The sequence below is a fragment of the Lissotriton helveticus genome, chromosome 5_1, assembly GCF_964261635.1.
Source record: "Lissotriton helveticus chromosome 5_1, aLisHel1.1, whole genome shotgun sequence".
NCBI classification, from domain to species: Eukaryota; Metazoa; Chordata; class Amphibia; order Caudata; family Salamandridae; genus Lissotriton; species Lissotriton helveticus.
Window position 1 is genome coordinate 1,990,473,219 of NC_136065.1, and position 26,900 is coordinate 1,990,500,118.

The window sequence follows — 26,900 nt, forward strand, 5'->3', positions numbered from 1 at the left end:
CTCCACATCATTCTGTTAAGGGATTGCTCGTGTATAGACCCCCGGGCTCACCCGGCACGTTCTTTGAAGATCTGGACTCCGTGCTGGTGGGGCTGGCCCTGAAAACGGAACATTGCATTGTGGCAGGAGACTTTAACTTTCGGATGGATGATCCATCCGACCCTGCTGCCATTAAACTTTCCGAGGCTATGACCCCGCTGGGACTGATCCCCTATTTGCAGGGGCCTACACATGAGAAGGGGCACACTCTGGACCAGGTATTCTCGTCTTCCCCGCTTGAGGAGATTGAGATTACACGTGTACTCTGGTCAGACCATCTGCTTGCCAAATATACGATCAAAGGCATAGCTAAACCGAGGGTTGCCCTGGCACAGCAACAGGGCCGGGTCCATAGAGCTTATCATCGAGTGACCCCAGAGTTGCTGGCTCAGGCCGCTGTGGATCACCCGTGTTCCCTCTCGGGCGATTTGGACAGGGATCTGGAGACCTTGCAAGATTGGCTTCTAGACAGGCTAAACGATCTGGCCCCGGAATTGACACCACGCCTGACACCGAAACGGGTCTCGGCGCCTTGGTTTACCGCTGCACTGTTGGCTTCGCGGCAGCAGTGTAAGGTAGCCGAAAGAGCTTGGCGGGCTAAATATGATACGGTAGCCAAGCTGACCTATCAGACGGTGGTCAAAGCTTATCACCGGGACATTCGCCTGGAAAAGAAAGCCTATCTTGCTAGGAGAATAGAAGCTGCTTCTAATTCCTGCAAGGAGATTTTCTCCATTGTGAGAGAATTTATCTCCCCATGGTCTAACACCTCGGATGAGAAACCGTCTGGCACCTGGGCTTCGGATCTTGCTGATTTCTTTACGAGCAAGATTCAACGCATACAGGATTCTTTTCCATCGCCTGGACCTATGGTCCAGACTAATCCTGAGATCACCTTATCCCCGCTGGCTTTCCCAGCTGTGACGCTGAATGTGTTTCCACCGATGTCTGCCCCGGACTCTTTAGCGATAATGGGCAATCTTAAATCGGGGTCGCCCCTCGACCCTTGCCCCGCTAAATTTTTAGCGAAAGTTGCAGAGGTGATCAACCCTTTGGCAAACCCGCTGTTAAATCTCTCATTGAGTAGGGGAGTGGTCCCGCAAGCCTGGAAACAGGCGATGGTGATTCCATTATTGAAAAAATCTGGCCTGGATTCGAAGGCCCCGGTCAATTACAGGCCTATTTCTCTGCTGCCGGCTTTCTCGAAGATTGTGGAAAAGCACGTTCAGGCTGTGCTTTCCAATTTTCTTGAAACCAATGAGATCTTGCATGCCACGCAGTCTGGTTTTCGTCCCCATCTAAGCACAGAGACTGCGCTCCTTGAGGTCTCAGAAACCATTAAAGGTGTTCTGGACTCAGGGGGCAAAGTCATGCTGGTGATGCTGGACTTGTCGGCGGCATTCAACACCGTCCCCCATGATGGCCTTCTCGCAAGACTTTTTGAGATAGGTCTACGGGGGACGGTGCTCGATTGGTTTTCTTCCTTCCTAGCCGGCCGCCGGCAAACGGTCTGGGCGCCGCCAGACTCCGCCGTGATGCCGCCTCTGGGAGTCGGGGTTCCACAGGGCTCTATTTTGAGCCCAACCCTTTTCAACATCTTTATGACCCCATTGGCGGCGTTGGCGGAGTCGTATGGCGCCCGGATCGTGTCTTACGCTGATGACACCCAGCTCCTCTTCTCTTGTCAGAGGGGAGGAGACTTTGAGGAGGAGAGTATCCGGGATTGCCTTGGGGCTGTTTTTCATTGGTTCCATCTGAACAGCCTCAAGTGCAATTCCGATAAGTCCGAGGTACTCTTCTTCGGGTGTGACACAGAGCCAGACTGGCAGGCCTGGTGGCCGATTAACATGTTTCCTCCATCCTGCTCTTCCCATGTCGCGAAAAATCTGGGGGTCAAGATGGACAAAGGATTAACATTGAAATCCCAGATCCTTGGGGTGGCGGGCACTTGCTTCGGCATCCTCAGGATGCTGCGGAGGTTCCTTCCCCTGTTGTCCGAGGAGCACAGGAAAGTGACAGTGCAGGCTCTGATTGGGTCCAGGTTGGATTACTCCAACATTCTTTACCTGGGCCTTCCAGAGTACTTGCTGCAGCGGCTTCAAGTGGTGCAAAACGCTGCCGCGAGAGCAATCTTTGGATTAAACAGGCGGGCCAGTGCGTCTGGCCTGCTGATAACTCTGCACTGGCTTCCCATCCGGAAACGGATTGCCTTCAAGGCTTTGACTCTGGCCTACAAAGCTCTCCACTTGGTGGGAGCTAAATACCTTCAAAAGAGAATGGTCTTTTATCAACCGACTAGGTCCTTGAGGTCAGAATCTCTGTTTTTGGCGGTCGTCCCGCGTGTGCAGAGAGCGCGCCTGGGAGGCCGCTCCTTTGGTCTGCTGGCACCACAGTTGTGGAATTCTTTGCCGCTCGCCCTCCGGGGAGCTTCTAGTCTTTTTGCTTTTAGAAAAGGTTTGAAAACCTGGTTGTTCACTCAGTAGCCGGTTTTCTGTTTGCACTTGTTTTGTATTTCTGTTTTTTTTCTTTTATTCAGTGTTATGTTATTATGTGGCAGCCTTCCTTCTCCAATAAAAGCGCCGGGACACTCTTTTTGAGTAGCCGTGCGCTATATAAAAGAATAAATAACATAACATAACATAACATAACATAACATAACATAACATTACAAAGAATTATGTTGTCATGTGAAAAATAGGTGTACTCACAGCACACATCTGCTCTAACAGGAGAGGAAGAAACTGGGCAATGTGGAGCATATGAGTCAATCATGACAATTTCCCCACGTGCCTCCTGAGTCTTCATACAAGCCGGATGTCTTTAAGGATCTTGTTCTCTTGTGGCCATAGATGTGATATAATTCAGAAAAGGGGGTGGTGATGAACAGAGTGTCTGAATTAAGCAGACCACTCTTACCCAGTCCAAAGATCAGGGCTTGATCCATCACCGTTATTTAGCTCACTGCCCCATCCCAGCTCAGAACCTGGCTATATGCAAATTAGTCTGTCCCTGGCCCAGTGCATCATGGGAACAGGGCAGACCAAACTACCAAGCCAATTCTTCACCAGAAAGGAGACAAGCTACCGGGGACCGGTTTCTGGCATTTCAGCCTCGTCGGCCCGGCTTGCTTGAATCCTGATGGAGCAGTGAGCAAGGGACTCATGTCTGAGTATACCCTTCCACGCTTATGGTGGACAAAATGATTCAGAAAAGGGGGTGGTGATGAACAGAGTGTCTGAATTAAGCAGACCACTCTTACCCAGTCCAAAGATCAGGGCTTGATCCATCACCGTTATTTAGCTCACTGCCCCATCCCAGCTCAGAACCTGGCTATATGCAAATTAGTCTGTCCCTGGCCCAGTGCATCATGGGAACAGGGCAGACCAAACTACCAAGCCAATTCTTCACCAGAAAGGAGACAAGCTACCGGGGACCGGTTTCTGGCATTTCAGCCTCGTCGGCCCGGCTTGCTTGAATCCTGATGGAGCAGTGAGCAAGGGACTCATGTCTGAGTATACCCTTCCACGCAGATCGTTTTCTTAAAAGTCAGCATTCACGGAGCTCCTAAATTGACCTCCTTACAAATATGGCTGCTGGTGTTGAATGTGATGCAAGCAAGCCGTGAGAGTCAATTGAGATTCCTGAGAGTTGGTGGGGTTCTACAGTATGTTTGAACATCTTCGATGAAGCAGGCTGCTGCATGTAAAGCACTGTTCAGGGGTGTCCGGTGGGTCTTGGGCATGCCTCCCACCACGGTATTGCCTCTGGAATGATGGTAACCGGCCAATACCTGGATGGCGATATTAAAGTCCACTTCTTTCAGAAAGGTTAAAATGGTGCTAGGCGGTCTTTGTCTTGTGTGCCCTGAAGTTAGGGTAAGTTAAGGTTTATAGCTATTTGGAAGCCCAAGCCCATGTTGCTTTTGACGAGTTGTAGAGTGAAGCTCCCGAGTCTTTCCTGAAGCTGTTTTGAGTTCAGTGATGTCCGACTCCATTGATGGAGTTTAGTTTGAGGTAGTCCTTTGAAATGCAAGCTTCAATGGGACAGAGAAACAATTCTTTAGACGGTAGAGGAGTTATTTAACTGATGCTAAGTGGGTGAAGGCTTCAAGAACACTCAGGTGACGGGGATGATCTCGGACCTGGAGCAGCCCATCCAGACCAGCTTGTCTCCGTGATGCAAACCACGCAGTGACCACTTCTTCGAAGGTCATTCTTAGTAAGACCACATCAAGTAGGTCTATCATCAATGGTTTTGAAGGCAGCTTAGGGATCTAGAAGGACAAGAGGACTGCTGATGCTAGTGTTGAAGATCTGAAATGTATAATTGACCTTTTTGATGATAGAGGTCTCGCTGCCTTGATATCGGAGGAGGTGCTGGTACACCTGCCTGACGGTATTGCTTTTGATGTTGTTTTTAGGGCAGATTAGCTGATGCATCCTCAGTAATCGGCCCCAAGAATGGCAGGCCAGTGATCATATGATAGTTTACGTGGTCATCAGGGACCAGATTTCCAGATATTCTCTGAACTCTGAGTACTCTAAACAATGGTAATAGATTAGCTGAACAGTTTAGTGCTTCCCTGACATGGTGAGTCTTAAGTCCTCACGTGAGTTTTAGTAACCAAATGTGGCATTGGTGAAAAGCAAGCAACCTCCCATACATCTTCTTTACCCCTGTACTAATTTTCCAAGCCCTCCACTCATAATGGCAACACTGTCTGTTCATATGTGCCAATGCCATGAGAAGTCTATATAGGTGGCAGTTTCTTCTTTACCACATGAACCCAAATGAGCCATAGAGCTATAAAAGCCATTCAGTCCTAGAGGTGTAGAGTTATACGGTCCAGTGACAATACCAATGAAACATCCACTCATATTCCTTGTGCCTGTTCCCCAGAGTGATCCATTGATATAAGCAGAAGGTTCTGTGCCCCTTTGCCAATTTTTCTAGTCATCCAGTCCGAGACGTATTTGGCTGTCTATGCATCTTCCCGCTGCCATTCTCACAGAATCGTCTCTCTCTCTCTCGAGGCGTCAGGCTTGTGACCCGTGTGAGTCTCCAAGAGTCATCCTTTCCTAGAGGGACCAGGCTGTGGTCCTTGTGCCAATCCCACAGAGTCATCTGGCCCTGGAGGTAGCAAGATATTTATCTGTGCCAATCTAAGAGAGCCATCCAGTCATAAAGGCGACAGGCTCTATGCCTCTGTTCCAATCACAGAGAGTCATCCGTACCACAAGGTGACAGGCTCTGTGTCTCTCTGCCATCCCATACTCATCCAGTCCTGAAGGTGACAGGCTCTATGTCCCTGTGTCTATCCTAGAGAGTCACAAACGTGACTGGCTCTATGTCCCTAAGCCAATCCCTCAAGAGTCCTCCGGGTCTGGAGGTGACCCAGAGTCATCCATCTCTATTGGTGAAACATGTGAATGCCTCTTCCATACCCTTGATCTGAGAATATTTTGTCCTGAAACTGGTTTTCTATCTTCGTAGTGAACTAGTCGTAGGACACCGTCACATGATCTTGACAGCTACCTTTTTTTTAAATTTTCTCTGAACAGTGTTCTAAACCTTCATCTACTCACCAAATTCTTGATTTGTTTCTGTAGGTAACCTACACAGAAGAAGTGTTCAATCCCACGTTGAACTTCAGGTTCAAGACTGAAGCTCCGGCCTCCCTGCAGAAGCTGAAGGTAGGTACTTTCATTATTTCATGTTCATAGCTGAACGAGGCTTGAGCCGGGATCTGGCTCAGCTCAAGGTCCTCCTGGACCATAGAGCCATCTTGTGGCCTCATCGTTTTAACTCCTAGTGGCTAGCTGCTGGACTCTCATCAATGTAACATGGTGTCAACTGGGTCACCAGGACAACAGGGGCAGCTCCTCCATTATAGCCTAGGAGCATCGCCCCGCTAAAATGCCCTCAGAGACGAAAAATAAAATGGTAATGAAGTTAATTAATTACCATATTTTTTTTGGGTCACCCTGTCCCGAACTGAGTTTCAGGATGGGTCGGGCGTGGTAGGAGTGGGGGCTGCCTGGCTACCTCATTTCAAAGTACTCTTCTCCCATTCGCCGGCCAGATATGGGCACTTTAAACCTCTCAACCCTGCTGTCTTAAGACAGCAGGGTTGAGAGCAAGTGCAGGCCTCCAGTGAACCTCGGGAGCACCGAGAGAGTCGGCCTCCTCCAATCCTGACGCCTCTCATGCTGCTTAACAGCAGGAGAGAAGCACCAGCATTGTTAAGGGAGTTTGCTGGGGCCCTGGACTTGACGAAAGAAGAATAAGAATGGAGCAAGGAGAACGTGTGCTGCATGGTTAGTGACTTTATCTTCTATTTAATGTTTTACCGTTACTTTATCTTTTATTTATTTAATGTAATTTCCTCGCCCCTCCAATCTCTGTAGTTGGCAGTCACCACTGCCCCAGTAGTTTCATAAACTCATCATCACAACCAAGATAAGTTTCTCCTAACGCTCTTAAAAGTCATCAGGGAAAAATCGATGAAAGAACAGGCCTAGTTAAGGATATTCCAAGGTGGTGAATTTGCCTTCACAGAATAGCCATCTTGATGTTTGGAGGCCAATCCACGCCACTGATAAGGATTACTCCTTTTTCTCAAGTGTCCATAGGTCAAACTCTAGATTATAATATGTTCTGGGCACAGGAGTCCTTTAGGGTGCCATGGTGAAGATAGATGTTGGCCTAATTGCAATGTCTAACCATGAGTCCTTAGTGTAGGACTCCAGCGCCCCAATAAACAGATCATGTGTTGTTTCAACCACACCCTTCTAAAAGACAGGGTGTATGAGTAGGATCCAGCTAGTCAGATAATGACTACTTCTTTGGTAAATAGTAAGAGGAAGTATCAATTGCCACACTCTCAGATGCAGTTAAAGTGCTCATTAGGTCTAAATGGATAGCTGCTTGGATAGACCAAAAAAGGATATAGAACTTGACGAAAACAAAAGTAAAGCTGACCTAAAACCAGCAGAATAACATCTTTTAATGTGAGCTCCATCGGCTCCCTCAGAGAAATCACAACACTGAAGGGACAAATATACATTATTGACAGGGAGTTCAAAAGGAGCTGTCCTAAGACTTAAACAACACTTTTATAAAAAAGCTAAAAAAAAACCCAGGCAAAATATTAGCGACTTGATTGTGAATGGCCAGAGAGAAAATTAGATATACCAGTAAACTAAGCACCCTGTCCTGATGGATTTACTGTGCATTTTTATAAAAGATTACCCCATGTAGTTAATCTATACAACTCTTTTACAGAAACAGAAATAAGCCATCGCCTCCTCCGTGAGAGAAGCAAACACATCAATTAAAGAGGGTAAACTTAAAGACCTTTGCATATCCTATAAATCAGTTGAACTTTCCAATTTAGATCTTAGGATAGTTACTAAGATTTTAGCTTATACAGTAGAAAACCTAATTTCTTTTTTTTGGTGCTGATCTTGATTAATCCGCCATTATATGGTCATCGCAGACTTTCATAAGACAAGTGATGCATCCACCAGAAAAACCCATGGAATGTAAGATACAGATGCCATACCTGCCCTGGATGCAGAAAAGACATTTGATTGTGTACCCTAGGCTTTTTTAGGTACATCCTGGGGAGACTTGTAATAGGACCTGTGATGAGAAGCTACACCCAAACATTGGATGGCTAAAATATACCCAAATGAGAGAGACCGTAAAATAAACCAGCAGTTATCCAGGTGCAGGCTTTACATTCCATGGGATCAGTGCAGAAGATTCCACTAGTGCAAGCAATAATGACAAACACAAACCAAAAGCAAAGTGGGAAGCCAAAGGTCGAAGCAGGGTCACTCTACAGAAGGCTCTTCACAAGCTATAGGACCATGGAAAATAAATCAGTAGTATAACAGGGTTATTAGTGCACAAGCTGAAGCTGAGTCAAGATAAACAACAATAGGTGCTGGTCACCATAGACTGTTTGCAATCAGCTGTAAAGCATCTAGCTTTAATTGTGCAGGTAGTGTGGTGTGGTCACTGGTTGGGAAGGCACCGTTGGGAGTGGGTGAAATTGATGCAGACCAGGTACATAGCAGTGTCTATCCTGTTGACATCACTTCTCATGTGTTTTCCTTCCATGCTACAGAAAATAGTACGGGCTGAGCGGGCAATAATGCTGTCAAAGTACCGCGGTCTTCGGGCACTTCTGCATGAGCACAAGTCCTCCAACTTAATTCGGCTGGATGCAATTCACCACAGTATTGTCACAAAGCAGAAGGCGGCCCTCCTGGATCAACATGATTACCTCAGTTCCATCTTCAAGTCTTTCCGACTGAGCAAGGTGAGCACCAGAGCATATGCAACCTACCAGAGCTTTACACCAGTGACTCAGTATATGTTGTGCAACCCCCTACATCTCTTACCCACCTTCCCACATGCATTCACCTAAGTGTGAGTGCCAACAACTGCTCACTCACTGCAACAGAATCACTTATGTTGTCACACCTAAAGTCCTCAACAAACTGAGCCACTGACTCTATTAAGATGATTCGTCAGAGCCACTCACTCCACCACTCATCCAAAGCCTATTACCACAGACGTTCACAACACAGTGCACCCACAAACACTGACACAACATTACACTCCCTTGCTGAGCTCATTCGCAGCCAAACAACCCAGTTACCTACCCTCACACCACAGCGAGCCTACATCCCTCCACCTTACATAGTTCCTCCAAAGGTATGGCACCAGCATCAAGACCTTCAAATATACAGCTGGCTCCCTCCTGAGGGCAACTACTACCTACACAGCACTAGCCTTTAGAATGAGAAACCCTACTAGAAGAACAAATTACTGAGCACTATATCAGAGCCACACTCATCCTTCATCGGCCACGTTGCCCGGGCATCTTTCTCAAAACAAGATTAGGAGTGAGTAACAAAGGCAATATCCACAACCTCATCAACAGTCACAACCTGCATTCATTTTCCTTATGGAAAGAGAACTGCAGCACATTGTCAAAGTATAGAACTGGTCGAAGAGGAATAATATGAAGCTTAATCTACAGTTCACTGATGAACCTCCTCACAGTTGTCCTACACACACACTGACCCTCATTTGCTGCCAACTAGCCATGACCGCAACCACCATCTCTTTAACAACCTCCTCTGGGTTTGATCTCGAAATATGATTGCAAAAGACAATAGGGCCCTCCTATCCTGGTGTTAAACATCCATGCACCAGTATCACCCAAGTCCCCTGGAGCCTCTCCCTGCATCACAAACCTAGAAGTCATTTGAGTGCATCAGTAAGACAATGATCCTACACACATCACTGGCCACACTCTATTTCTTTTGCCCAAAACAACAAATAACTAAAACACTATGCCCACCCTTGATCAACTGCAGAACCAAGCCATTCAAAATTAGCTTAGCCACCCACATGAGTGCCATCACCTCTCATAATGACATATTGAACCAAATTACAAACTTCACTCAGTACACCCCTAAAAAAATCAAAACCATCTCATCACACTAAAACTCAACTGAAGAACCAAATGTAAGTGCTGGACACTAGGCAAATGCAAGTTCAAATGGCATGGAGCATGATCCCCCGCTTATCCCATGAGCCAGGTTGATATGCCACAGTCCTTTTGATGCCTATAGGAATGTCAGCAAAAGATGCATTTAGGCACAGAAGTATTTTTAGTGCAAGAAAGGTATTAAGGGCCTGGTTATGAGTTTTAGCGGTGTAGGAGTGGGCGGTATGCCACCACCATGCTCCTGCACTAAGGCTTGCTGCAGCCTGCCAGATTACAAGTGTTTCTCATGTCTGGTTGGCTTTTCTTTGGCGGTTCCATGGCTTTGCCTATGAAAATAGGCACCTTAATGGGAACGCCAAAGTCAGTCCCTGAGTGAGGAGTCCAGGGTTCAAGACTCAAGTTTATTTTACGTTTATTCGGACCGTTGTCGATAAAAGGTTCATCCAACAAGTTAAACAAAGCATTTCATTAGCACACATAAAACCTCCTAAAACATATTTAATCTAAAAACCCACAATTATCTGATCTAAAAATAGTTATTTGTTAAAACTCGTTAAAAATATATAAAACTGCCTTCACTTTTTGTATATATTTCCCCATAGCCACAGCAATACCTAAGTGGGCCATTTCTGTCATCAGTGTCACAGCCTCGGTCCTAGTTTTAATCTCATATTTCATAAAAATTGGTTTTAAAAATGTAATACGTAAGTCCAAAAATTTCAGGCAATCAAATAAGATGTGCAGCATGTCACATTTGGACCCCAAAGAGCAAAAGCAGATTCCCTCCTCATTGATTATAGCCCGCTTTACAGAATTGTTCATATAACATGGGTTTACCCCAATTCTTACCCTCCGAACCTCATTTCGTAATTTACGGTCCGGTAACTTATCAGTGTAGGGGAAAGATTGATCATTATTCCATGCGTCAATCATAAAACAGATCGAAGTTTTACTAGCAAGATAGTTTTTGTCCTGTGCATGCGATAATTCCTTCCCCGTCGACCTAAGTAACTTTTTATCAATATTAGTCACGGAGACACTGTCCTGAATTTCATTTTTGCACCATTGTGAAATTTTGGTAATTGCGCCTATTTCTAGGCGTTGCCAAAATCGCAAGAGAGCCATACCAACTTGTGTACCCCATGAGGTCAGGCCTAGTTCCAGTCTTACTGCCTGAACCATTGCTGACCGGGGGAGCATAAATAACTTTTTTAGGTTTTTACCTTCTTCCACATCCCAGTTTTCCTTACCACTTAGGAACAGCAATTCAGCGCCATACAAAAATTGCGGGGGTACAATAGCAGCATAAGCTTTTAGCACTGGATTGTCGGTCATAGCACCATAGGCTTTGTTAAACAATATCAGACCGCTAATCGAGGCAGAGGTTCTTAATTTAGATGCCTCTAAGTGGGTATTCCATTTCAGATTCTGCTCGAACCATAACCCCAAATATCTATACTCTGGTACTGATTCCACTTTTTGTGACCCGATCCACCATGAGAACTCAGTTTTCCACCGGCCAAAGCTCAATGTTTTAGCCTTGTCCATATTTATCACAAGTATTTTCCTTAGACAGTAGTCGTTAAATACATTTAGTTTCCTTTGCAAGCCAACCTCGGTCTGGTCCATAATCACTAGATCATCAGCATAGAGTAAACATGCTATCTGCTTGCCATTTTGTTTCGGGCTTGCCCCAGTTGTATTCCCCGACATTGATGGTAGGTCAGCTACGAACAGGGAGAACAACAGGGGAGCTAATACGCATCCCTGACGCAGACCATTTCCAATTTCTATTTTCCCTGATAGACTACCATCTAAGTCTAAAATTATCTGTGCCCAGTTTTTAGTATGGAGCATTTGTAGCAGCCGCAGTATATCATTAGGTATTCCCTGACTAATTAGAGCCTCCCACAGCAGCTCCCGGTCCACTAGATCGAAGGCTGCACGGAAGTCAACAAAACAACAGAATAACCTACCCCGTGATTCCGTTGACTTCCGTGCTATGGCCCAAAGGGCAAAGCAGTGATCGATTGTAGAGTGGCCAGATTTAAACCCACCCTGTTCCGGGGGAATGATTTGGTTTTCCTCTGCCCAATCTTTTAATAAGTTTAATATTATTTTTGCAAAGACTTTTTCCCCTATATCCAGGAGGTTTATCAGCCTATAGTTTTTTGGTAATTTATGGCTGCCCTTTTTATGAATAGGCCTTATAATTGCACCCTTCCAACTTTCTGGAACAATTCCTGTGTCCAGGATTACCAGGAACATCTTAGCAAAAAACTCTGCCCACCATACTGGACTCGTTTTAATTATCACTGCCGGGAGGTTGTCTGGTCCTGCAGCGCGGGTAAGGTTCAAACTAGCTATAATCTCCGTTATATATCTTGGGGTAAAGTAGTCCTTTATATCGTCCCTCACCCGTGACCAAACTATAGTCCTTGGTTTTGATTGTATTGGCCATCTTCCATAGATTTCTTCCAGATAGCCAACCCAATCATCTTCAGGGACCATACAGGCCATGGATCCAGATTTCCCGCCCACACTCTCTCGAACTAATTTCCAGAACCCTCTTGCATCCTTGGTTTCAATCACCTCCAACATATTTGCCCAACATTCTCTTCATACCTACTTTTTTTATTTCGAATTAATGTTTTATACTTTGACCTTAGTTGCTGAAGTGTTTGGTATAGATCCACTTTGAACATGGCCCTTACTCTTCTCTCCTTTTGTCTAAACAGGTCCTTAGCTACCCTGCATTCTTCGTCAAACCAGGGTATCCTATTTTTATTATAAACATAGCTACCCATTCCTGACTTTTTTTACTTGAATTCCTTCTCCTGGGAATCTGCCAGCTTACCTATGGTTAGTTCAAACCACGGGATTCCTGCATTAGGATGAATACCTTCAGTTGGAATTGACCTTTGAGTTAGCTTAAGCTTTTCCATCTGTTCATCTGATATGCAGGTTGTTAATCGTTTCGGGTAGTCCACATTGACCTGTAGAACCCTATCTCTGCTTTTACGTTTCGGCATGAGTATTTCTAGCTTCAAAGGGAAGTGGTCACTACCTGTCATTTTCACCACCTCAAAATTTCTTATTTTATCAAAACACCAGGCCTGACAAAACATGTAGTCAATTGGGCAAAGTTGCTGGCCCCTCATAAAAGTCCTTCCCGCTGGCCGGTCTTGCTGAAATCTTCCATTTGCACATACCATGCCCAAGGACCCCATTAGCTGACTAAATGACTCATCCTGCTGTGAGAGTTCTCCCCTTGGAAAGAGTGCTACTTCAATATTGTGGGCTTCTAACAATTCTTTGTGCCAACTATCAATCTTTCTGGGGTCTAATCTATGGTTAAAATCGCCTACTACTAGAACTAAATCCTTCTGATACTTAACGCTAGTTGACTCCAGATCTTCTTTCAGTTTACTCAGATTCTCCTTATAATCATGAGCCTTTCCCTTCTGTATATACATATTTATGATGCATATTCCCTCATATCGGGGATCTACCTTCTGCAATAGGATTCTGCAACCTAGTGCCCACTCACTAAGTAAATTTAGCCTTTCAACCCATCTGACTATCTGAGTGGAGATTAGCGTTAATTGACCCCCTGATGGCCTCCCCATATTATTTTTCTTTGCTACTTTAGAGTATTGGGCAAATCCTTCTGTAACTAAGGATTTTAGGGTATCGTCACACAGCCATGTCTCCTGAAGGCACACAATATCGTTATTCTTTATAATTTTGTCAAACTCTATCTGTGCCGAAATTTTCTTGTAACCATTTATATTCCATGATAGGACTGAAAGGCTGTGTGACGACCCGGACTCCTAATCGATTTCACTAAGGAATCCCTCCTCATCATACTCCTTAGATTCTGGGGATGCTAGGGCTTCATATCTATTTCTATCAAATACACCTTCTCCGTACCCTGCAGTTTCACAGTTAGTTACAGTAATTGCAATATCCTCCTTATTATTACAGTTCAAGTTAATTAGCCTTATCTGCCGTACCCCTAGACCAGCGTGGTTCATCAGGAAATACTGTCCCTGTATTTCCTCCTTCCTTACCAGTCTGATCCCCTCGTTTTGTAGCTCATTTTTCGCTTTTTCCACCACTTCTTTCACCCAAGCAGAATGAAATAGGACCTTAGTCGCCTCCCCTCCTGTACTACATTCAACAAACCCTACTTCTTTGAGGTCCTTTGTCCCAATACTCCTAAGACTTGCACATTTTCCCATTATAAATAAAAGTTGAGATCGATTTAATGGGTTTAGTTTCCTAGCTTTTTTCCCCCCTTTGTCACCATTTTCGGATTTTAGAAAAATCCATAGGTCATTAGTGGTTGTTTGCCTGGCCTCATATTTAACCCCCTTTGAGCTAGCTTCCCTTATCATTGACATTTGATCTCTCATGTCATCTTCCATCGCGACCCTACTACACCTTGGTTTTCCTCGAGATCCTGATGGCTTTCTTTTCACACTTTTTTCCTCTCTATCCTCTAACTCCCTTATTATTTTCCATTGTTCTTCCTGTTCCATATGTGGCTTTACTTTATTCACTTCTGATCTTTGAATTTTTTCCCTCTTATTAGCTCCTACTTCCATCATGTCTCTTTTCCTTCTTCTCAAGTTCCTAGTAGGGTTTTTTTCAAAGCAGCTTTTTTTACCGGTATCCTCCCTTCTCTGGAATCTACCCGTATGATATCTCGTTTCCCCCCATTTTTTCACAATCATTGGCTGCCTGGATATATATACGGAGGGTTCCTCTTTCATTACGTTTGGGGCCCCTAACACATCTTCCTCCACCTCATTACTACCTTCCCCCTCCTGGCTTCTACCTATCGGTCTAACCAGAGCCGGCATTAAACCTCTGATTTGGGTCAACTCACCCAAGATTGCTTTAGACTGGTCCCCCTGGATTTTTAGAAGGTCGTTATTTACTATGGAAACCTCTAGCAAACCTTGCAGGGTTTTTTGGAGGATCCACATAACCTCAAGCATAGAGGTGCTCGAGGCTCCTGTAACCTCAAGCCCGTGCAGTGGTGATTGCAGATGCTCATTTCCCAGAAGTTCATTTCCTAGATCAGAAGAGCAGTTCACACCCACATTTTCCTTAGGTTGCCTCATAGTTCCACTTTGATCATTTAGGTTTAGTCCATTATGTCCGTATGTGGATACGTCTCCCCCTTCGTCCTCTAATTCCCCCTCGAGTGACCGTTTGGATAATCTAGGCTAAGAAGACAAACGTGGGTTCAGCGATACCCCGGATAAATTAAGGGTGGATTGGTTCAAGGAGGTTAAGACATCGTCTCTCCTGGACTCAGGGTTTATGTCGATATCTATGACAGTACTTGGCTCCTTACTAATTACATCCTTCCCCTTAAAGTGTTTTCCCAGAAAGGCTTTGATTGGGTTTGACGCTGATGAATCATTACTTTTTCCTTTTTGTTTCACAGATGTAGATGTAGTTGTAGATGTAGGTGTAGGTGTCAGTAGCAAGGATTGAGTATCTCTTAGGGTTTGTTTCTTTTTCCTTGTTGGCTCACTCAAAACTGCCTTCGGGTTACCTGTCTCATTATCATCCCCAGACTCCGAGGGGTTCTTCTCTGTCTTTTTCACCGTTTTTAGGCTTTTACGGGCTTTTGTTTTAGCCGGTGCCATTCTATAGTTTCTAATTTTACTTTATCCTGCGCCGGGCGCGGATTCACAGTGAACAAGTCCTGGTTAGTAGTATTTCCCCCCACTCCCGCAGTTACGGGGAAGAGCAGCTCGTCCTCACCTGGCTTATTCCATTAGACAACAAAACTTGCAAATTTCTGCATTTAAAATTACGAGTCGATATCGAACAGACTACACCCACTTACCTCTGATCCTCGGTCTGCCGTCACACCCCTCAAGATCACGTTGTATAATCCAATGGTTCCACAGAACCTTGCTGTGTGTCCCAATCGGCGCCAGGGTATACAGAATTGCCAGTGCCCTCCTTCTACCGGGCTACCGTTAATTGGCTACTTGTGTCCTCTGCACACCGCGCTATGAGACAACAGTTCGAATGGGGACCTTAGCGGTGTCTTTTCCTCCGGTGTCTGCAGCCGAGGTTGACCTTTCCCTACAGGCTCACAGGCTACCGAGCCCTTCCAGCACCGTCCCGCCGTTCAAGACTCCCTCGATTATCCAGCAATGATTCTGCAACATAGTGCTTGCAAGAACAGACCTATTTTGCATATAGAGATTTACTCAAAATGTTGACTCTGTATTATATGAAATGCCAATAATATCAGAACAGCTTATTGTCCAATGCAGATAGTCCACGTAAGCCACATGAGATGAGCATCTGTAAAGTACCTCAAAGCAGATCAGGAAGCAGAACAAAAACACTGAATAGTTACCAACCGTGAAGTGTTTTAGTAATAGTAAATAGTTTTTCAGAATCCCAATGAGGTCCAGCTGGATGGAGTCCAGTGAGACAACATATCGGCAAAACCCAGCAATGCATTGCACACATGATACATGTTGAGGTGGGCTTCCAGACCTTCCTTCCCCATGTATAAGGCCTGGACAGAAAGAATCCCAGAGAACAATGTCTAGATTGAGAACATCACCGCTGCAACCTGCAAGTAATGAGCATGTTCAGCCAAAGTACACTCCCTCAGTGAGCCTGCTACTAAATGCAGAAACAAACTGCCACGCCATGTTAATGGTGAGATCATGCCAGTGTTTCATCTTGCTAAAATATAACTGCAAAAGTTCACCAGGAAACCGGAAGGTTTAGAGGACGTAAGAAGGTTTACTGATTCCTTAACTATTTTGTAACTACTTATGTGACCGGTTTTAGGGTTCGGTTTTCAGCCGTACAAGACTTTCTTGGGAGAAGAGCCAACTGGGTAAAGCTTTCTTTTCTTCTGTTTTAGAGCATAGGGATGAAGCACCCGTGGGCGGAGCCAGTTTTCAACGTAGACCCTCTAAAAGAGTATATGGTAAGTGTTAGTGGAAAGTAAAATAAAGATGTCAAAAGAAACACTGGGGCTTGGTTTACAGTGTCCTCTGCACTCATGCCGGAGGGTCCGCAATCGTGGGGGAGTCCTCTCTTCGGGCGGCATCTCCTCAATGAAAATTCATTGCGTAGACTCCCCCGCGACTGCGGGCCTCCCCCGCGAGTGTGAAGGCCCTTTGTGAATCAGGCCCTGGGTAATTTTCTGTCCTAGCAATTCCCTAGATTGGGTGTTTGAGCCTGAGGGTATCACAGTTGCACATTGGAGCCTCAAGGTTAGTCGTGACCTCTTCCTTCCCCAACGTATCTCATTAGAGCACTTCACTTGGGTGCTTAGTTGCCAAGAATACACCCACATGTGATCCATGACCCCTCCGTGGACCTTGGCTGGTCTGGGACTTGGAGAGTTGGGTCCTACCAGTATGCTTCCTCATTCTGGTAGAGCATCTCTGTTGATGCCTACGGGGGACCGGCTTGGACTGTAGACATCCTATACTCCTTTTAGCTCCCTGTCATGTCCCATACTCCGCTGTGGTCTCTACAACTTCAGGGAATGTTATGTTCAGCCTCCTTCAGCATATTCATCCTCCAATGGGGGTTGTTTCACGTCATATCTCCTTCTCCTCTTTCAGTGAACATAGTGACATAGCACAAGGGCGATCCTTCCTGCTTGCCGGTCTTGTGCAGATTACTGTCTACTTTTTGTTTCCACATTTATATCTCACCATTCCTTTTTCCTTCCCCTAGGAGCGGACAGAGCAGAACAAGAAGAACTCGAGGAGTGCAGCTGGCTGTCCTCAGGTAAGTCCTGCTCACAAACACATATTGTACTCGTATGTTAAGCATCTTAGTGAGGCAAAATGTCCATAATTTCCTTGTGCATATTTATGTGAAGTGTCAGAAAAATTGCTCAAAAATACACACCAGTCTGGCTTTCAGTGCAGTATCTGTCCGCAAATGTGTAATCGCGCAGGCAGATCTCTACTCAGGATATTCCAGTATCAATGCATGTGGGGCTAAGGGTATATGGCCCGTACCTTCACCTACAAGACCAGCCCCACTGGTCACATTTGAGTTAAAACCCAACAGAAGGAGGTATATGGTGAACCATAACTCTAAATTGTTATCGTTATTGGTTGGTCAAGATGGCCACAGGGTGGGAGCTTCGAGATCTAGCACAGCACAGATGAGCAAAAAACCAAGAAATTAACTACTCCTGATGCCTCCCACCCAGCCCCTGGAACCAAGATCGCACACTCACCAGTTCACCGTGACGGATTTGCCTGACTCGTGAACGGAAGACAAGGAATTCCGCGGCATCTCCCTCCGGTCACTCTCTGTGGCCCCAAAGGTGATCGGCGCCCCACTGTCCTCTCTCGACCCCAGGGCACTTCCTCCCGGAGCCGCAGGAGCGCCAACCGAATCAAGTGACACCAGCAGCCACGGGGCACCTTCTACACATCAGCAGCTGAAGAAGTCGGCTGCCCCAGAGAATCACGCTTCAACTCGGTGCGCAAATGATCGCATCTCTCCGCCGCACCGCGTCTGCTCTCAAAATGGTGGACCCGCCAGGACATTCCGGCCCGATGACCCCAGCCGCAACCTCTCGCAGGGCTCCGCGACCGAGGCGCAGGTGAGTCGCGCCGGCCTTTAACCCCAGGGACATGTCGCTTGCCTCCAATTCGCCCCAAGCGGCCCTCTCGCCGAATGGAGCCTAAAACCGCCTCCTCTCCTTCTTGCCTGTCCCAACAATGGACAGCCTTCTGAGTAATTTTCTCGGGCAGCAACCTCTCTGGGGGCTCCGTGTACCACAAAAGCGAGCCACACCAGACACTGAGTTTGCTCCTGCCACTGCATTGCACCCCTACCTCCTGCTTTGCACTCCCAGCCTCAGAGCCCCTCCTGACCCCAAAATGGCGGCCCTCCCAGGACAACTTGCCCGGTAGTCACCGGCCTCACTCTCTCTGGGGACCAGGTGCTCGGGAGTCGCGCCCACCACTAGCCTGAGAGACCTCCTCTTGTCTCCAATCACTCCCCCAACAGCTCCTGCCCTGAACCGGAGCCAAAAAACCGGTCACTGCACCCCGCCAGACCTTAAAATGGCGACCCAGCAAGGACGTCTCTCTCTAAATCTGTTGGCCACAATCTCTCCGGGAGCATATTGAAACAGACGAAGGCGAATAGAGCCGGACCTCGATACCTAGAGACTGCCTCCTTGTCCCTATCAGCTCGCCTTGTTATTCACTAACGGACCTGAAGCGCTTATTTTGTCCTCTCCTTTCCGTCTGACCTCAAAAAGGCGGCACAACCAGGACTGTCTATTCAGAATCTCCTGACATCCGAATCCTCTGAGAGTACCCCGACAGAGGCGCAGACGAGCCACGCAGTGCTACAAGCCCTAGAGACAGCCGCTTGAACCTGCCCTCTCTGTCCTAGCTGCCTGCTCCTGAACCGGAGCCCCTAAGTTTATCGCCTCTTCGTGCCTGACTCTAAGAGGACGACACATCCAGCCCAATATCTCTCGATACTCCGCAACCACCTCAGGGGCCCCCTGAAGTCAGCACAAGAAATCTGGACCGCATCACAAGCCTTGTTCACTGCCTCCTAAACCCTGCCCGCCCCCCTAGGAGTCCCCCGCCCACTCCTCTCCTAAAACTAATTCAACTAAACCTACCCTATTCCCTATCCCCCATGATCCCCCCCTGTCCCACACGATCGCCCCTCAATACCCTCCATCCTTACTTTTAGACTAAGTGCCCTCCGCCAACAGCCCTGTCCCTAACCACCGCAAACAGCCCCGTTCCGCAGGGTCTAGCTGCCCCACACCCCCTAGCTACAGATTAGCCCACCACAAAAGACTCTATCTACACTAACCCTCATGATCACCCCAGTCAGAATACCTCCCTCCTCGACACCCTCCCCCAATCCTCTCTCCTCACCCTACATAAAACATCACGGCCATAACTCCTTCTCGATCACCCTCCCACCCAACCTCTCTCTGAAGTCCAAAAAAAAACTCAAACATACACTAATCAGGCAATTCCCTGAATCCCTCTTTGCTGACTTATATCACTCCTCCGTCATAGGCCAAATAAAAGTGGACCTCATATGCCACACAATCAGGCCCGCCCACTGGATTTCCTCCCTGATAGACAGATGCCAAATCACCAAAACGACCAAGATGACCCACAGCTGCAAACTCTCATTCTACACCCCCTCCCCCATGCCACATTGCGGGATCACCTCGGTGACCATCTACTCTAACGGCACAGTCCTGATCCGAGCCAACAATGCCAACCTAGAGGCTTTTGACCTCCTCTTCCCCTCTCTTCTAACTAACAACCCCCACACACCACCACCCCTCCCACCGCTCCCCACCCTCCGGGGAAGTCAACCCCCCCACACCAAACTGTCCCCCCACTCCGCCTCCTGTTATTTATTTATTTATTTATTTATTTAAGACATTTGTATAGCGCAGCTATCACCTTACAGGCATCCTGGCGCTTGTGGCTTCGCGAAATGGCAACACAAAAAGTAGCAGAGAGCAGGTGTCCAGCAGGTTAAACCTTCGGAAACAGCCAGGTTTTGACCTGTTTCCTAAAAGGGAAAAGTTCCTCTATTTGACGAATCTCCAAAGGCAGACTATTCCAGAGTTTGGCAGCAGCAACTCCAAACGATCTGCCCCCGGCCCTAGCCTTCTTGAATCTAGGCACTCTCACCAAGCAAGCAGTTGCTGAGCGCAGTGCTCTGGTAGGGGTGTACCAGGCAAACATGGTTTGCAAGGAGCTAGGCCCAAGCCCATGCAGGGCTTTGAAGACAAGACAGAGAGATTTAAAGGACACTTGCTGCCTAAGCGGGAGCCAGTGGAGTTCCGCCAGCGCCTCTGTGGCCGAAGACCTTCTGGGCCAGCCAAGAGCCAGTTTGGTGGCAGCGGACTGAACTCTTTGAAGTCTGTCTAACAACAGGCTAGGTGACTTGAGCAGGAGCGCGTTGCAATAGTCAAGGCGGCTTAAGATGGTACACCTGACTACCAAAGCCCGGGCCTGTAGGGGAAGTAACGGTAAGATCTTTCGTAGGGACCTAATAAGGGCAAAACAGCTGGACACCGTCTTCGCAACCTGCGCGTCCATACTCAATTTATTATCCATCATAACGCCCAGGTTGAGAACAGTGGTGACTGGCTGGGTTTTTGTCACTGATTCTGGAGGCCAGAAGTTAACCGGGAAAGGGCGAGGGATCCGACTTCCAGCACAGAACAATACCTCAGTTTTACTGTAGTCAGTTGTTATGTAACCAGCTAGCCGTATCTCGCAGACAATCGTGAAAAGACTCCAGAGAGATCGATTCCTCACCCTCCCAAGAGAGGATGAGTTGAGTATCATCTGCGTAATTGATAGCATTAATCCGATGAGATTTTATCAACGTAATCAGAGGTTTCAGATAGACGTTGAATAAAATCGGGCTAACTGCCGAACCTTGAGGCACCCCATGAGACACCCGAGGAAAAACAGATTGAAACGGGGGGAGGGACACCGCCTGTTGCCTATCAAGTAGGAAGGAGCGAAACCAGCACAGGGCATCCCCACCCACCCCGGCCTCACTCAGTCTTTCCAGGAGGATCACCTGATTTACCGTGTCAAATGCGGCAGACAGGTCAAGCAGAATCAGAGCCGCTGCTTGACCTCTTGTCTGCACGCATTTGAAGGTCCTCCATGGCAGTGAGTAGAGCTGTTTCGGTTCTATGGGCTGGGCGAAAGCCAAATTGTAATTCATCCAGAAATTGATGATGCTCCAGATGTTTAGAAAGGCATGAACTCACCCAGCGTTCAGCAATTTTTGCAGGGAACGGTAACAAGGAGATAGGTCTGTACTTCTGTGGACAATCTGGATTCAAGGAGGTTTTTTTAAACAATGGAGATACCAGAGCCTGTTTCCAGGAGACAGGGACCGTGCCACTAGCCAGTGACTGATTGCAGATCCTACGGAGGGTAGGAAAAAGTTCATCTCCATAGTCTTTCCAAATTTTATGAGGTACAGGGTCCAGAGGTGATCCCGATGAAATACCCCGAGCCAGTCTGCCGAGGTCCTCCTCCGTAATAGGAGGAAACTCCAACAGACAATCAGCCGTCTGCCATCCAAGGTTCCCAACTCCAACATCTGCACCTCCGTCCCCCAGACTAGTGGAGCAGTTCATAGTAGGGGTGATACTCAAACTATGAATAATGGCCTCAATTTTGTCCTTCAAAAAACAGAGCCAGGTTGTCACAAAGAACCTGCGTAGGGGGGGGGGGGGGGGGGGGCGCTTTTTTTGAACAGTCAGGGTGAGTAAGGCCGTTCAAAATCTGAAAAATGCTTTTAGAGCTATTTACAGCAGTACATATCGTGGAGCAGAAGTAATCGGATTTGGATTTATGAATCAGGGCTTTATATTCGGCAAGTTTAGCTTTTCAGAGCAGTCTGCTGGTATTTGTATATCCTTGTCTCCATTTCCTTTCAGCCTGTTTACAGGCTAGTTTTAAAGCCTTTAACGAGTCATTAAAACACGGAGCCGAAGCTCTGCCCTTATACTTGCGAATTTTTAGCGGAGCAAGAGAGTCTACCCTCGTGGTGATCCTGAGACATAAAGTAGCATAGTTCTCATCGACTTGACAATCTGAAGAGAAACTGTCTTCCACCTTGAACAATGCATCCGTAGTTCTCAGCCTCCCAAGGGCTCTCCAGTCCCTACACATAAATTCAGTAGTAACGCCCTGTACTTGTGTCTGGGGCCCCTTACTACTAACATAAAATGTAATAAGGAGATGATCAGTCCAGTCCATGGGCAGGATTTCACTCAGATGTACTAGCTGTGGGACCGAAAAAATCATTCAAGCCGGTGGCCTGCCCTATGAGTGGGTTCCGTAACGTATTGGTGGAGACCAACACTTTCACAAGAATGAAGAAGATTAAGCAACCCCGTATCTAGGGAGCCATTCAGCCACAGGTTAAAATCACCTAAAACTATCAGTTTTTTGTGGGAAGCAGCCATATTGGTAAGGGTGGTAAGTAATGACTGTTGTTGCTAAATACTGAAGGTCCCAGGTGGTCTATAACAAATGATCCCCGTGAACATAGCCCCAGTGTGACTATTGAAAGAAAGGCCAAGCAACTCAGTCTCACTACTCGGGTCCAAGTCTATGGTCTTGACCTGCCAGGAAGCTCTAAAAATCACCCCTACCCCACCGCCCCGTTCTTTAGGTCTAGGGAGGTGAAGGATTTTATATTCCTGCGGGCAGGCCCAACCCAGCTCGATTTCACAATCAAGGTGGGTCCAAGTCTCGGTAACGAACAAGGCATCTAACTGATGCGATTCCACCAATAATTGGATTTCCTCTGCGTGTTTGGGCAGAGATCTAACATTGAGGAGTCCGCAGGACAGAAAACCCCCGATCACACACAACAACAAGTCGTTCAATGGAAGAGCAGAATCAGCGAACGAGAGATGACCCTCATGCGCGTATTCACCCATGTTAAGTAAAGTCTCTCGGGAGTATAGTGGGGGAACTGCAGCGGGGAGAAACGTACTCCCACAGGTAACATGAGCAGCATAACGGGCACTAGGCGCGACTTGGGCGCAGACCAGCTTGCCTTTGGCGCGCCTTTGGCGCGCCATCGGCGCGTTCACCCCAGTGTCCTTTTTTTATGGAGCCTGCTCCTCAACCACTAGACCGCAAGTGAGGGCTACCCTAAAGATGGCGGGTCCGCTCGCACGGACGAACCTGGCCAAGTAAGTAAAGGACAGGAGCAAGGTCGCCCTGTTTCTGGTACTATAAAAACACAGTATACACCATAAAAGTTGTAATTCACTTTTTTTTAAAATACCGTTTTAAGAGCAAGAGTATCGCCGCTAGTGCAAGGCAGGCAACCGTGCTGGCAGAGCCCTACCACACACGAGTCACCACCTCGGGAGCCAATAGAAATAGTTGCGCGCTCGCCCCAGTGTCCTTTTTTTATGGAGCCTGCTCCTCAACCACTAGACCGCGAGTGAGGGCTACCCTAAAGATGGCGGGTCCGCTCGCACGGACGAACCTGGCCAAGTAAGTAAAAGACAGGAGCAAGGTCGCCCTGTTTCTGGTACTATAAAAACACAGTATACACCATAAAAGTTGTAATTCACTTTTTTTTAAAATACCGTTTTAAGAGCAAGAGTATCCCAGCTAGTGCAAGGCAGGCAACCGTGCTGGCAGTGCCTACCACACACGAGTCACCACTTCGGGAGCCAATAGAAATAGTTGCGCGCTCGCCCCAGTGTCCTTTTTTTATGGAGCCTGCTCCTCAACCACTAGACCGCGAGTGAGGGCTACCCTAAAGATGGCGGGTCCGCTCGCACGGACGAACCTGGCCAAGTAAGTAAAAGACAGGAGCAAGGTCGCCCTGTTTCTGGTACTATAAAAACACAGTATACACCATAAAAGTTGTCATTCACTTTTTTAAAAATACTGTTTTAAGAGCAAGAGTATCGCCGCTAGTGCAAGGCAGGCAACCGTGCTGGCAGAGCCCTACCACACACGAGTCACCACCTCGGGAGCCACCGTAGCGCATCCTCTGACCATCGAAAATCCCCCCACCTCCAATGACACGCCCCGCTTTCCCTCTTCCTCCAGAGCAACCCCTGGTGCGGAACCACCCGCATTTAACTCCTGGCGTCCGTAATCCACTCCCCAAACCTCCCCTTCCCCGTCATCTACACCCTAGCAAGAAAAATAGACTTCCCCATCCCATTCCCTCTCATCCTACATCACACCCCATAACCCAAACTGACACATCCACCAACAACAAAAGTCAGCACAACTCTGCCAGCGCTCCCCCAGGCCAAAGAGATCACTCCCAGCTGCAATCCTCCCCCGTCAAGAGACGGATTGCCGACTTGCCCGCATCGAAAGCCAACTCTCCACCTTATTACAGGGCCAGAATCTTATCCTAACCAACCTCGAGTCACTCCACACCCCCCCCAACACCGACTCCAGCCCCATACCCCCCCACACCCACCTTAGGCCTCCCAACCCCACGTCCCAAAATCAATCAATTCACCCTCCCTATTCCCAGGCCTCGAGACCAAAGAGGGCTATGGAAGCCATGTCCCCGAAGGAAGCAATCAAGCTGGCCTCTTCTTACATTTCCCCTCCACCCCACGACCTGCAATCCACTATCCAGGTAATCACTGGGATCAGATTTGAACACTCTATCCAGAAACTCCTCAGACCCCCAACCTCCCTCATCACCATCCCTACGGAACCTAATAATGAGATTCCCCGCACGAACTGCCTGCTCATTAACTGCAGGTCTGCCACGAAACATGCTACAGAGCTGGCAGAATCCATTCTCAACCATGACATTGACATAGCCTTCATCACCGAGACCTGGCTCAATGACTCCTCTCCTCCGATCCTGGATAAGCTCGTACCCCCGGGTTTCTCCATCATAAATAAAGATAGATAAGACCAAAAAGGCGGAGGCTTGGCAATTATCCACAAAAATAACCTATTGGTGTCTGAAAACGATAACATCACTTACAATTCCTTGGAATGCCTTACCGCCAACATCAAAACCACCGACAATTATCTGGTGCATTGCCACCTCCTGTACCATCCCCCAGGCAACACCCTCACGTTCACAGAACACCTATCAGACCTAATCGTGCACTGCTCTCTCCGATATACCAACAACATCATCCTAGGCGACCTTAACCTCCACTGGAACGATAAGAACAGTGTTCCAGTGCAAAACCTTAATGACCTACTCCATACCAACAACCTAATCCAGCACTGTTCAAAAGAAACCCACAACAAAGGAGCAACCCTGGATGCCATCATCGCCAAACATGACGCAATCACTATAGATCACATCCTACCGGTCGACTGGTCTGACCATCACCATATCCTATTCCACCTCCCCCAACAGATCTTGTCTCTTCCCTCCATCTCAGACCCCCCTCATGGTCGAGAAACATAGCACAGATCAACACAGATAAGTTAGAAGAGAAAATATCCGCCCTCCTGCCAATCTCCCCGGAAGGCCGCTCAACTGAAGGACTCGCATCCCATTACAATGTTACCATGTGCTCCATCCTAGACGAACTAGCCCCCTTGAAACTGAAAAAAACTCAGGAACTACCCTCCAGGTCCTGGTTTAATAAGACCATTAATGAGGAAAGAAGGCACCTCAGAGCCTCAGAACGTCTCTGGAGAAAGAATCCCTCCTCCAGTCGTTACGATGAACTCAGAGCAGCAAGAAGAAAGTACAAACAACATATCAATAATGAAAAATCCAACTTTTTCTGCACCGCGCTGGACAAGGCCAAAAACAGACCAAGAGAACTCTTTGACATCATCAAAAAACAAACGTCAAAACAAGCGACATCCATCGTCCAGCCCTCTAAAGCCTTATGTGACAACTTCGCCAATTTCTTCAACGAAAAAATCACCATGATCGAACTCTCATTGGACACTAACCTCCATCCTCCCAACATAGACTGCTCTCCAACAATTGAAACTACCACGAGAAGGCGACCGGCAACAACCTGGTCTTCCTTCGTCCCCATCACAGAATGTGAGATCCTCAATTTAATCTCCTCCTCCAAGCCATCGTCTCATAACCTCGACCCCATTCCCTCGCAAATGGTCAAAGAGCTGAAACTCACCCTGGTGCCACTTTGGTGCGAGATCATAAACAGCTCCCTAAAAACTGGCATCATACCAGATTGCCTTAAAGTCGGTCAAGTCACTCCACTTCTGAAGAAACCAGGCTTAGACTCAACCGAATCATTTCAGACCTGTCTCCAACCTCCCCTTCCTTGCCAAAATCCAAGAAAAATGCGTTCTCCATCAACTAAACAATCATATTGACAGCATTAATTTGCTAGACCATCACTAATCAGGCATTAGAAAAGGCTACAGCACCGAAACTGCAATCCTCAACATCATGGACGACATCTTCAACTCTCTCGACTCAGACCACTGCTGTCTACTCATCCTCCTAGACTTGTCAGCAGCCTTTGACACTGTAGACCATAGTCTTCTCATCAAAGCCCTCAAAGAGCGGGTAGGTGCAGACGAAGTGGTCCTCAAATGGTTCTCCTCCTTCTTCCAAAACCTCTCCCAAAGAGTAAAAATCAAATCCTTTGCCTCCAAACTCCTCCCCGTGAACAGAGGTGTCCCTCAAGGATCCATTCTCTCCCCTCAACTGTTCAACATATATATGAAACCCCTCACCTCCATTCTGAAGAAAGCGAACATCCCTTTTCATCTATATGCCGATGACACCCAAATCTACCTAGAAACCTCCTCCTTTAACAACA

At 47.3% G+C, this 26,900-nt stretch overlaps 1 protein-coding gene across 1 annotated transcript in view; it reads left to right on the forward strand.

Annotated features, from left to right (window-relative positions):
• LOC144756139 (uncharacterized) overlaps positions 1–26,900 on the forward strand; it is a 51,482-nt gene that overhangs the window by 13,002 nt on the left and 11,580 nt on the right. Inside the window, exons 3-6 of the mRNA XM_078645706.1 lie at positions 5,649–5,732; positions 8,174–8,368; positions 16,485–16,550; positions 17,312–17,365. Of these exons, the coding sequence (XP_078501832.1) occupies positions 5,649–5,732; positions 8,174–8,368; positions 16,485–16,550; positions 17,312–17,365 (399 nt within the window). The remainder of the gene's footprint in view (positions 1–5,648; positions 5,733–8,173; positions 8,369–16,484; positions 16,551–17,311; positions 17,366–26,900) is intronic.